At 32.0% G+C, this 13,051-nt stretch overlaps 1 protein-coding gene across 1 annotated transcript in view; it reads left to right on the top strand.

Moving 5' to 3' along the window:
- The window catches only part of LOC139518713 (3'-5' RNA helicase YTHDC2-like), a 48,055-nt gene that overhangs the window by 20,867 nt on the left and 14,137 nt on the right, over positions 1–13,051 (top strand). The window contains exons 14-25 of the mRNA XM_071310190.1: positions 130–217; positions 561–648; positions 1,099–1,179; positions 1,584–1,666; positions 3,028–3,133; positions 3,876–3,995; positions 4,480–4,645; positions 6,949–7,055; positions 9,840–9,934; positions 11,245–11,421; positions 11,920–12,173; positions 12,703–12,824. Of these exons, the coding sequence (XP_071166291.1) occupies positions 130–217; positions 561–648; positions 1,099–1,179; positions 1,584–1,666; positions 3,028–3,133; positions 3,876–3,995; positions 4,480–4,645; positions 6,949–7,055; positions 9,840–9,934; positions 11,245–11,421; positions 11,920–12,173; positions 12,703–12,824 (1,487 nt within the window). The remainder of the gene's footprint in view (positions 1–129; positions 218–560; positions 649–1,098; positions 1,180–1,583; positions 1,667–3,027; positions 3,134–3,875; positions 3,996–4,479; positions 4,646–6,948; positions 7,056–9,839; positions 9,935–11,244; positions 11,422–11,919; positions 12,174–12,702; positions 12,825–13,051) is intronic.

Genomic DNA, 13,051 nt, shown 5'->3' with positions numbered 1-13,051 from the left:
TTTTTCTTTAGGTATATACCTTGAGATATTTAAGAATGCTTGTTGTACTTTCATTAAGATAATATATTTATGTTTGCTGTCAAAATATTATGTAGTTTAGTTATTATTGAAACATTTATTTCATTTAAGGTGCTGTATTGATATTTTTGCCTGGCTATGATGACATTGTAAAAATAAGGGACTTGATTTATGAAGACAGATTCTTCGAAAATTATAAGTGAGTTATTTGTTAATTTATAATGCACGATTTAGAGAAGAGATTGCATTCATTATTTTGCATCATCAATACTAATTTGAAACATCCAGGGACATGAATTGTAATTGGTAAAAATATAATGTTGAACCTGTGTTCTAGGAATTTTAAAAAGTTTTCCAGTCTTTAAATTTACAGACTTGAGTGGTTGATGGTAACATGTGGTACTTAGTAATCACTGTAAGGTTTTTGTCATGACATTATTGGGATAACCTAAATACAAATTATATTGCATGTATGATACTCAGTGTTTTGTTGTTTTATAAGGGAACATGTACAATAACGTTATGTTTTAATTATTATATAGATATGTGATGTATGTTTTACACTCAGCCATGCAATCTACAGACCAGAAGAAAGTTTTTAACACACCACCAACTGGTGTTAGGAAAATTGTGAGTCTGTTACTAATACCTATAAAAAATTGTAATTCATACAACTATATCATCAGTACCAATAGAAACTCTTTTCAGAAATTGTAACTTTTACTGTTTCCCTTTGATTTAAATCTCATCGCATTCATATTTATTTATCATTGCACCAAGTGTAGTTGAATATATCAAAATTTAGGTAATGAGATTGTTTAAAAGATTTTAATCTTGTCTGCAACAAATTTTGCTCAATGTGATATGTATTTCAATCTGATGGCAGTTAGGGGTGAACTAGTTCTGTAAAGATTATTATTTTTAAAAAGTAGAACAGTTTGGCTTACGTCTGAAGTTTCCGTCTTACATTTCAGTTGCCCTTGGCTTGACTCCATTTATATGTTTCAATAACGTAATAAATCAGTTGTAAGGTTTCATATTAAAGATGTAACATGATTAACAAAAATGATATGTTTTCAGATTTTAGCTACTAACATAGCAGAAACCAGCATTACTATCAATGATGTGGTATTTGTTATTGATTCAGGAAAAGTCAAAGAGGTAAATAAAATCTCAATTCTTATCGAAATATTTATAGTTCCAAAGTTCTAATGATGATTTATTTGATAAGATTTAATAATTTTATTTAGCACCTAACTATGGACACATTCTTGTTTTTTATTCAAATGTTGCTGATGAGTCTTCTGTACATGAAAAGCATGTCTGGCATACAGAATTATAAGTCTAATATATATCTTTGATGTGTTTGTATGAGACCATATAACACTAATAGATACAAATTCAATTGTGATTTAACTAGTGAGATATTTTTGCACAATTCTTATTATTTTAAATCTCAAAACCATTTTCTATCAAAGTTTAAACCAAGGTAAATAAATCTAACCAACAACTTACCTGTAACATATGTAAATCATGTCAAAATTAAATTGTTTTTTCTAATGCAGAAAACATTTGATGCCCTATTGAATGTTAGTATGTTGAAGAGTAATTGGATTTCTAAGGCCAGTTCTATACAGAGGAGGGGGAGGTATGTTGTATAACTTATGTGTGTAGTTTAACATTTGATGCCCTGTTGAATGTGAGTATGTTGAAGAGTAACTGGATTTCTAAGGCCAGTTCTATACAGGGGAGGGGAAGGTATGTTGTATAACTTATGTGTGTAGTTTAACATTTGATGCCCTATTGAATGTGAGTATGTTGAAGAGTAACTGGATTTCTAAGGCCAGTTCTATACAGGGGAGGGGAAGGTATGTTGTATAACTTATGTGTGTAGTTTAACATTTGATGCCCTATTGAATGTGAGTATGTTGAAGAGTAACTGGATTTCTAAGGCCAGTTCTATACAGAGGAGGGGGAGGTATGTTGTATAACTTATGTGTGTAGTTTAACATTTGATGCTCTGTTGAATGTGAGTATGTTGAAGAGTAACTGGATTTCTAAGGCCAGTTCTATACAGAGGAGGGGGAGGTATGTTGTATAACTTATGTGTGTAGTTTAACATTTGATGCCCTATTGAATGTGAGTATGTTGAAGAGTAACTGGATTTCTAAGGCCAGTTCTATACAGGGGAGGGGAAGGTATGTTGTATAACTTATGTGTGTAGTTTAACATTTGATGCCCTGTTGAATGTGAGTATGTTGAAGAGTAACTGGATTTCTAAGGCCAGTTCTATACAGGGGAGGGGGAGGTATGTTGTATAACTTATGTCTATACAGAGGAGGGGGAGGTATGTTGTATAACTTATGTGTGTAGTTTAACATTTGATGCCCTATTGAATGTGAGTATGTTGAAGAGTAACTGGATTTCTAAGGCCAGTTCTATACAGAGGAGGGGAAGGTATGTTGTATAACTAATGTGTGTAGTTTAACATTTGATGCTCTGTTGAATGTGAGTATGTTGAAGAGTAACTGGATTTCTAAGGCCAGTTCTATACAGAGGAGGGGAAGGTATGTTGTATAACTTATGTGTGTATCTTAACATTCAGGAATTATGCTTTAAATGTACAAACAGTTTAAGTGTTCTTTTAGAAATAGATAATGTAGTAGTTTGATGACCTGAACATATCCATTTGAGTATTGCAACAGTTTCATTTTACATTTTATGATTATTAGTCAATTAATATTTTTAGAACAGAAAAAGTCAGACAAGATGTGCAGGATATTTTTGCAGATTCACTACTTTTTTTAAAGCAGAATGTAACCTAATAACATAAAAACAATATATATCTTTTTCTAATTACTTTGTTTGTGATGTAATAAATATCATTGAATAATAATTTGCATATGTAACATCAACAATTTTTTTTTTTGACAACCTCAACTTCCCCATGATGGTTGCACAGTTAGCTCGAAACAATGACATATCATAGAAATACTTATTTAATTTCAGAGCTGGTAGATGTCGTCCAGGATCCTGTTATCATCTAATGAGTACTGTCAGGTTTAATTCCCTTATAGATTATCCTGCACCAGAAATACTCAGATATCCTTTACAGGTAAATATAAGGATACTGTGCATTCATTTATTTTCGTGGGTACCAATTTTCGTGGATTGAAAACTTGCATGTTTGTGGATATTTGATTTTTGTTTTGCAAAAATCTGCATATAACTTTATAGAAAATTTGTATTACGTAGAATAGTTAATTTCGTTGTTCATCTGTATCCACGAAATCCACAAAAATTAGTATCCACCGATTAATAATGAATCCACAGTAGTTACCATATAAACAAATATTTACTCATTTTATGGCAACTAATATTAAAAGTGTGTAGGTTTATTGAAAACTATTTGGAATATATATGTACATGAGAAAATATCTTGTGTATAAATAGTAATAATAACAAAACAAGCACCTACCATTATTGCCATTAGAATTGTGCATGTGTTCGTTTTACTACCGAACTACAAAATGCTAAAGGTGCTTTGATTCACAATATGAGTTGTGCTCAAAACATTATTTTGGAAATGCAAAAAAAACTTATTTTCTCCCCCTACCTTTTACAAAATAGGGGGAGAAAATATTGAGGGTACAATCAAAACCATAATTTAACAAATTACATGAACAACAACTTCTGTCCAAAGTAAAAAAAGAAAACAGAAACAACTGTCCACCAAAACTAAGAAGAGAACTATGATTGCATCATACAAACCTCACCCAATACTATTTATACTTGTGAATCCAGGTCATATTTGGAGAAGACAAAAAACAAAATGTGATTCCTAAGTTATATTTTAGGAGTTATGTCTACACACAAAGTTATTAGCTCCAGCTAATATAAGTATAGCCGATTTCTTAGGGAAAGCACCAGAACCACCACCATTTCTAGTCACCAGGAATGCTGTGCATATCTTAAAGGTAAATATCAATTAAATATCTCAAATTATACTCTGACTTGCAGTCTGTTGAATTATTGTTCAATGATTTGTTTAGAATTGGCATTTCTTTATACATAGTACAGTCTACTTGAATACTAAGAGTTTAGGCTGGTCCTGTAGTCCTATCTAGTCTGCTTGGTATTTCAAAAAGAATTTTATTTTAATGTTTGTGTTGGGTTTTTTTAATCTATCTTCCAATTCTTATAAACATTGCTTGTGAAATTTGAAAGGAACTTGTTTTATTTGATACTCAGAAAGCTCAGTATGCTAAATTTTCAGAATTTTTGATAAAATATTCATAATTATTGACTTTAGTTTTTTGTTATGTGGATTGTCAGGTGTTTCAAGTCATTATACAGCAAATTGTAATTTTTAACAATTATTTTTTTAATTTGTGCTAGTCTTAAAATGTGTAAGAAATTATCATAAAGTCATACATGATAACTTTTGTATTACAAAAATAGCAAATGGATGCATTAGACAGTTTTGAAGATTTAACAGAATTAGGACATCACCTAGCAGACATGCCAATAGAGCCAAGACTTGGGAAGATGGTATTATATGCTGTTGTATTGAAGTGTTTAGACCCTATACTCACCATTGTGTGTTCATTGGCTTATAAAGATCCATGTAAGTTAGAGGCTTGTTAATCAAAAAGTGCAGTCTTTGGATGCACAGATCTGTCTGACCTTGTCATTTTCATGGTTCATTGTTCAGCATTAAATTTTCATGATTATGTTTGGTTCACCGACACAATAAGCAGTAGGTCAACACTTTTATGGCTAATGAGAAGATAGATACATGTCCATCTGGCAAGGATCATTCACCTTATTTTCGAATTCATTGGTCATTGCTCAATTTGTTTGGTGTGTTTATCTGATCATTGTTTACACCTTTTGTTGTTTTGCAAGTCTTACAAAATAAGCATTCCAAAATATATTTACAGTGAAAACATACTGGCTGCTGACTAGGGACAGGGACATGTAAAATATGACAGCATTGAACTATTGACTTGAAGCCAAAAACTCTCCCTATTTTTTAGCTCACCTGGCCCGAAGGGCCAAGTGAGCTATTCCCATCACTTTGCGTCCGGCGTCCGGCGTCGTCGTCCGTCGTCCTCCGTCGTCCGGCGTCGTTAACTTTTACAAAAATCTTCTCCTCTGAAACTACTGGGCCAAATTTAACCAAACTTGACCAAAATCATCATTGGGGTATCTAGTTTAAAAAATGTGTGGCGTGACCCGGTCAACCAACCAAGATGGCCGCCACGGCTAAAAATAGAACATAGGGGTAAAATGCAGTTTTTGGCTTATAACTCAAAAACCAAAGCATTTAGAGCAAATCTGACATGGGGTAAATATGTTTATCAGGTCAAGATCTATCTGCCCTGAAATTTTCAGATGAATCGGTCAACCCGTTGTTGGGTTGCTGCCCCTGAATTGGTCATTTTGAGGAAATTTTGCTGTTTTTGGTTATTATCTTGAATATTATTATAGATAGAGATAAGCTGTAAACAGCAATAATGTTTGGCAAAGTTAGATTTACAAGTAAGTCAACATGACCGAAATGGTCAGTTGACCCCTTTAGGAGTTATTGCCCTTTATAGTCAATTTTTAACCATTTTTCATAAATCTAAGTAATCTTTTACAAAAATCTTCTCCTCTGAAACTACTGGGCCAAATTAATCCAAACTTGGCCACAATCATCTTTGGGGTATCTAGTTTAAAAACTGTGTGGCGTGACCCGGTCAACCAACCAAGATGGCCGCCACGGCTAAAAATAGAACATAGGGGTAAAATGCAGTTTTTGGCTTATAACTCAAAAACCAAAGCATTTAGAGCAAATCTGATGTGGGGTAAAAATGTTTATCAGGTCAAGATCTATCTGCCCTGAAATTTTCAGATGAATCGGTCAACCTGTTGTTGGGTTGCTGCCCCTGAATTGGTAATTTTGAGGAAATTTTGCCGTTTTTGGTTATTATCTTGAATATTATTATAGATAGAGATAAACTGTAAACAGCAATAATGTTCAGCAAAGTAAGATTTACAAATAAGTCAACATGACGGAAATGGTCAGTTGACCCCTTTAGGAGTTATTGCCCTTTATAGTCAATTTTTAACCATTTTTCGTAAATCTTAGTTATCTTTTACAAAAATCTTCTCCTCTGAAACTACTGGGCCAAATTAATTCAAACTTGGCCACAATCATCTTTGAGGTACCTTGTTTGAAAAATGTGTCGATGACCTGGCCATCCAACCAAGATGGCCACCATGGCTAAAAATAGAACAGGGGTAAAATGTAGTTTTTTGCTTACAACTCTGAAACCAAATCATTTAGAGGAAATCTGACAAGGAGTTTAATTGTTAATCAAGTCAATATATATCTGCCCTGAAATATTCAAATGAATTGGACAACCTGTTGTTGGGTTGCTGCCCTCCAATTGGTAATTTTTAAAGAAATTTTGCTGTTTTTGGTTATTATCTTGAATACTATTATAGATAGCGATAAACTGTAAACAGCGATAATGTTCATCAAAGTAAGATCTACAAATAAGTCCACATGACCTAAATGGTCAATTGACCCCTTAAGGAGTTATTGCCCTTTATAGTCAATTTTTAACAATTTTCATTAATTTGGTAAATTTATGTAAATTTTTACCAAATATTTTTCTCTGTTACTAATGGGCAAAGTTCATTATAGATATAATTGTAAGAAGCAAGAATGTTCAGTAAAGTAAGAACTTCAAACACATCACCATCACCAAAATACAATTTTGTCATGAATCCATTTGTGTCCTTTGTTAAATATGCACATAGACCAAGGTGAGCGACACAGGCTCTTTAGAGCCTCTAGTTTTAATTTCAATTATGTAGTAAACAGTGACCTAGCCCAGTTGAAAGCATTTGATTTATTTGATATTTCTAATATTTTAGTTATGTTACCAGCACAGCCATCACAGAAAAGAGCAGCTACCATGTCTAGACATAAATTTTCAGCCTCTACTTACAGTGATCATATGTCGTTACTTAGAGCTTTTCAGGTAAATATGGTTGAAAATTATACCATTGACTGAATATTATTCCTGTATTCAACAATTGATGTGAAAAAGGAGTGAACCAATATTTGGTAAAACACTATTTGATAGAATCCCTGAATTGGATATCATAGATGTGCAGGGTTGTTATGAGTGCAAATAAGAGTTACAAAAAGCATTAACAGCACAAATTGTAAATTGAACTTTCGTTTACATGGTAATTGTTTCACCGATAATAAAGCTGTAGCAATATGTAGGGATCACAGCAGTCCTTTTTAGCTCACCTGGCCGGAAGGGCCAAGTGAGCTTTTCTCATCACTTGGCGTCCGTCGTCCGTCGTCGTCGTCGTCCGTCGTTAACTTTTACAAAAATCTTCTCCTCTGAAACTACTGGGCTAATTTCAACCAAACTTGGTTACAATCATCATTGGGGTATCTTATTTAAAAATTGTGTTCGGTGACCCCGCCAACCAACCAAGATGGCCGCCATGGCTAAAAATAGAACATGGGGGTAAAATGCAGTTTTTGGCTTATAACTCAAAAACCAAAGCATTTAGAGCAAATCTGACATGGGGTAAAATTGTTTATCAGGTCAAGATCTAACTGCCCTGAAATTTTCAGATGAATCGGACAACCCGTTGTTAGGTTGCTGCCCCTGAATTGGTAATTTTAAGAAAATTTTTGCTGTTTTTGGTTATTATCTTGAATATTATTATAGATAGAGATAAACTGTAAATAGAAAAAATGTTAAACAAAGTAAGATTTACAAATAGGTCAACAGGTCTAAAATGGTCAGTTAACCCCTTTAGGAGTTATTGCCCTTTATAGTCAATTTTTAACCATTTTTCGTAAATCTTAGTTATCTTTTACAAAAATCTTCTCCTCTGAAACTACTGGGCCAAATTTAACCAAATATGGCCAAAATCATAATTAGGGTATCTAGTTTAAAAATTGTGTCCGGTGACCCGCACAACCAACCAAGATGGCCGCCATGGCTAAAAATAGAACATAGGGGTAAAATGCAGTTTTTGGCTTATAACTCAAAAACCAAAGCAATTAGAGCAAATTTGACAAGGATTAAAGTTGTTTATTAGGTCAAGATCTAACTGTCCTTAAATTTTCAGATGAATCGGAAAACCCTTTGTTAGGTTGCTGCCCCTGAATTGGTAATTTTAAGGAAATTTTTGCTATTTTTGGTTATTTTCTTGAATATTATTATAGATAGAGATAAACTGTAGATAGAAAAAATGTTTAGCAAAGTAAGATTTACAAATAAGTCAACAGGTCCAAAATGGTCAGTTGACCCCTTTAGGAGTTATTGTCCTTTATAGTCAATTTTTAACCATTTTTTTCGTAAATCTTAGTTATCTTTTACAAAAATCTTCTCCTCTGAAACTACTGGGCCAAATAAAATCAAACTTGGCCACAATCATCATTGGGGTATCTAGTTTAAAAATTGTGTCCAGAGACCCAACCAACCAACCAAGATGGCCGCCATGGCTAAAAATAGAACATAGGGGTAAAATGCAGTTTTGGGCTTATAACTTAAAAACTAAAGCATTTAGAGCAAATCTGACAGTGGAAGAAATTGTTAATCAAGTCGAGATCTATCTGCTCTAAAATTTTCAGATGAATTGGACAACTGGTTGTTAGGTTGCTGCCCCTGAATTGGTAATTTTAAGGAAATTTTGCTGTTTTTTGTTATTATCTTGAATACTATTATAGATAGAGATAATCTGTAAACAGCAATAATGTTCAGAAAAGTAAGAATTACAAATAAGTCAACGTGACTGAAATGGTCAATTGACCCCCTAAGGAGTTATTGTCCTTTATAGTCAATTTTTTTAAATTTTCATAAAATTTGTAAATATTTACTAACATTTTCCACTGAAACTACTTGGCCAAGTTCATTATAGATAAAGATAATTGTAAGCAGCAAGAATGTTCAGTAAAGTAAGATGTACAAACACTTCACCATCACCAAAACACAATTTTTCATGAATCTATCTGCGTCCTTTGTTTAATATTCACATATACCAAGGTGAGCAACACAGGCTCTTTAGAGCCTCTAGTTCTATTTCTGCAACTCCTTGAAAACAGTTTGATATAATTCAACCATTACTTTCACAGATTCTTCTACAAGACATGAAATTGTAAATTGAACTTTTGTTTACATGGTAATTATTTCACGATAATAAATCAATTTAGATTTATGATCTGAGTTACATGTATTTAGAGGTTCCAATATAATTACAAGAATGTCATACTAACTTTCTATTAATGTCTTCTATTTCTATGCCAAGGTAACATTGTTATGTGTAATATCACTTCATTGGTTTATAGTAAAATATTGAGTCCTTGTATTGTTTCTGATGACTCTGACTACCAAAACATGTTAATCCAATCAAAATTACTAAACATTCTATGGAGGGTTGTTGTTATAAGAGTTTTTTTTTAAATAATACCTAATAATAATTTAATTTTGGATTTAACACGTCTTCTGATTGGCTGACGTTGTTTTGTTTTTCAGCTCCTAGACATAACTGTCATGTGTCCGTGACGTCATCAATGTTTTTTCATGGTTTACTTCAGTATAAATTGAATTTAGAATTAAATTATAAGAAATGATTGTAGTATTTTTTTCTGTCTATGAAGAAATAATATAAAAAATGTGGTGCACACTGAATAACCGTCGTAGTAATAATACCTAACAATATCAAAATAAAGGATCTTCTTTAAAGATTGAAAAATCGTATAGAAATACAATATTTAATGTATTTTGACATTTTAGGCATGGCAGAAAGCTAAGACTGATGGGTGGGATAGAAGTTTCTGTCATAAGAATTACCTGTCATCTGCTGTCATGGAAATGATTGTTGGGATGAGGTATAGATTTGTAATCAGAGAAGATAGTCTATCATGTTGAAGAACTTTCATAATCAGATTTTGAATATAATGTTAAAGGTTATCTACTCACTGATGATCCAAGCAATTTAAATAGTTACAAAGCAGAAAAATTCCTATAGCCCATTCAATTCACTTAAAATGCATGTAACATATCCAATTATTTTCTGTTTGTCATATTGCACAGTATACACAATTACATGTATATTTCTTATAATGCACCAGTTTCACAATTCCACTATATCTAAAACTTTACTGAGTTAAAAAAAATCTACACGATTAGCATTTTTAAGAACAAATAATGATTATGCTGTCATTAAAGAACATTAAAAGTTTTGCCGGAGAATGTTAAGATATAAAATATAACACCCATAACAGAAATTATGCAATTGTTTTATTGCGAACCCTATGATAGTTTTCCATAGATTCACCTGCAAGTTACCTGTCGATTTAAACTTTTGTAAGTTCTATTGTCCCATCTAACAAATACAACAGGTATTGTTCTCTGTATAGTTCATTCACCAGGACCTTTAAATTTCTTCAAGGAGAAATATATCACTCATTGATTAATTTACCTGACCAAAAAATTATCTGTTTTTTTATTGAAATACTTCTATAAACTCACATAAACTGTATGCAATATTGTATTTATTCAATATATCATTAATATATTTTCAATCTGTTCAATATAAAATCTGATTTAATAATAAAAAGTTTATTTTAGACACATTTTTTAGTATTTTCCAATGAATTTGCATGTTTTTGTTGTTGTTAATTTATAGACTATGTTTATGAAGACCTTAATTTAAAAATAATAATATTCAAATTTTTATTTATCAAACACACAAAAATATTTATTGAATTTTTGATCAGAAATCAAATTTTATTTTTAAATCATATTAAATCAATATTGAACACATTAAAAACGAGTTTTTGGTATTGAATAAATACAACACCACATGCAGTTTTGTGAGTCCTTTCTTAGTATTGGTATAAGTATTTTTTCATCATTGACAGTTCAATTTTTTGTTTAGGTATATTAATCAATGAGTGATATATTTCTCCTAGAAGAAATTTAAAGGTCCTGGTGAATAAACTTTACAGAGAACAATACCTGTTGTATTTGTTAGATGGGACAATAGAACTTACAAAAGTTTAAATCGACAGGTAAGTTGCAGGTGAATCTATGGAAAACTATCATAGGGTTCGCTATAAATATTACCATAACACAAACTTTGAGTAAAAGAATTTCTATTTCCAACACTTATAAAGAAATAATATTTTTTGTGTAGGGCACAACTGTTGGGTCAACTAAGAGCCTCAGGATTTGTGAGAGCCAGAGGAGGAGGAGATATACGAGATCTGAATACTAATTCTGAGAACTGGGCAGTGGTCAAGGCATCATTGTGTGCAGGGATGTACCCTAATATCATCAGAGTGGATAGACAAAAGTCACAACTTCTATCATAGTAAGATATGATATCAATAAAAAAAAATAGAAAACAGACTAGGATAAACTTATTTCAACATTAAAAAAAGAAATAAGAAGATGTGGTATAAGTGCCAATGAGACATCTCTCCATCCAAGTCACAATTTGTAAAAGTAAACCATTATAGGTCAAAGTATGATCTGCAGCAGGGAGCATTGACGCACACTGAACAGAAAGCTACAAAGGGCCCCAAAAATGACAAGTGTTAAACCATTCAAACAGGAAAACCAAGGGTCTTATCTAAATTAAAAAAACAAAAAACACTTATGAACTACATTTACAAATGACAAGCAAAGACTATTTTGGACAGTTATATGGTTTGCTTGAAAATTTATTCAGTAAATTGTTTTACACTTTTCATTTTCACATATAAAACATAACTTTACTTATAATGTAGGTGTGCCCTAGGTGTGTTATATCTCTGGTTTTGATGTTTTATCAGTGTAACGATTGTTACTATCCTATCTTTGTTTACAGTAAAGAAGGTAAAGTGAAGTTCCACATGTCATCAGTATTAAACACTTTACCAAACTCTGGCTGTCTCAATAAGAATGCCACACATAAGAACATTGTCAGAAACCTTCCATCAGACTATTTAATGTATGATGAGATGTCTCGCTATGAAAGACTGGCATTTGTCAGATGTTCTACACTGGTGTCTTCAGCTACTGTAGCCCTGTTTGCTGGTCCTAGTAAACTCTCTCCTGATGCAATCAAGGATGCTGATACAGGTATGTAATACTTAGACAGTTAAAAAATGAAAGAAGTAAACATCTTATATTTCTATTTATTTATTTTTTAAGAATTTTTGAACCAGCGTAAAAAGATGTAATTATTAGATGTACAACTTCATGCCAAAGTCAATGCAGTAAATAGTGATAAAGATTTGTTAATTTCACTCTAAATTATTTGATTTTTATTGTTTTTCATGCTTAACTTTTAGTAGTCCTTTGTATATGGTTCATTTAAGACAACTGAAAAGAGATATTCATGACTAGTTGACTGATTTTCCATATAAGTTTTTTTGATTTTTTTTGCCATTATTATGTATTGTTAGTAAAATCAGAAGCAGTTTGATAGCAATGTAACATAATGTATGATAAATATGAAAAAGAAGATGTTGTATATTTCCCAATGAGACAACTCTCAACAAGAGGCCAAATGACACAGAATTTACATATATATAGGTCACTGTACGGCTTTCAACAATCAGCAATGTTTGGAACAGTTTATTAGTACATACCTTACCATATTTTACAGAGTACCGTCATTATGATGACTATGTTGATGCTGCCAGTGACAGTGAAGAAGAAGTAGACGGAGAAGTATCAAAGACATCATTACATCTGGATGACTGGCTCACATTTAAAATTGATCCAGAGGTAAATCATTTAGACAGTCTTGAAATCATGTACAGTTAATGCTTTAGCTTCCTAAGGCTGGCATTTATTGCTTAGTGGTCAAACAAAAGTGCTAATATTATATTGGTTTACATGATAAGTAATGATTACAAATAATCAAAAATGTGATCTTAGTTCTAAAAGAAGTCTTTAGCTGTTAGAAAACCAAAGAAATAAACCATTGGTGTAAGAAAAAACATATTATGTAG

The sequence above is a fragment of the Mytilus edulis genome, chromosome 4 (genome assembly GCF_963676685.1).
Source record: "Mytilus edulis chromosome 4, xbMytEdul2.2, whole genome shotgun sequence".
Lineage (NCBI taxonomy): Eukaryota > Metazoa > Mollusca > Bivalvia > Mytilida > Mytilidae > Mytilus > Mytilus edulis.
The sequence above is the reverse complement of the archived record's forward strand: the minus strand, read 5'-3'. Positions and strand labels throughout refer to the sequence as shown.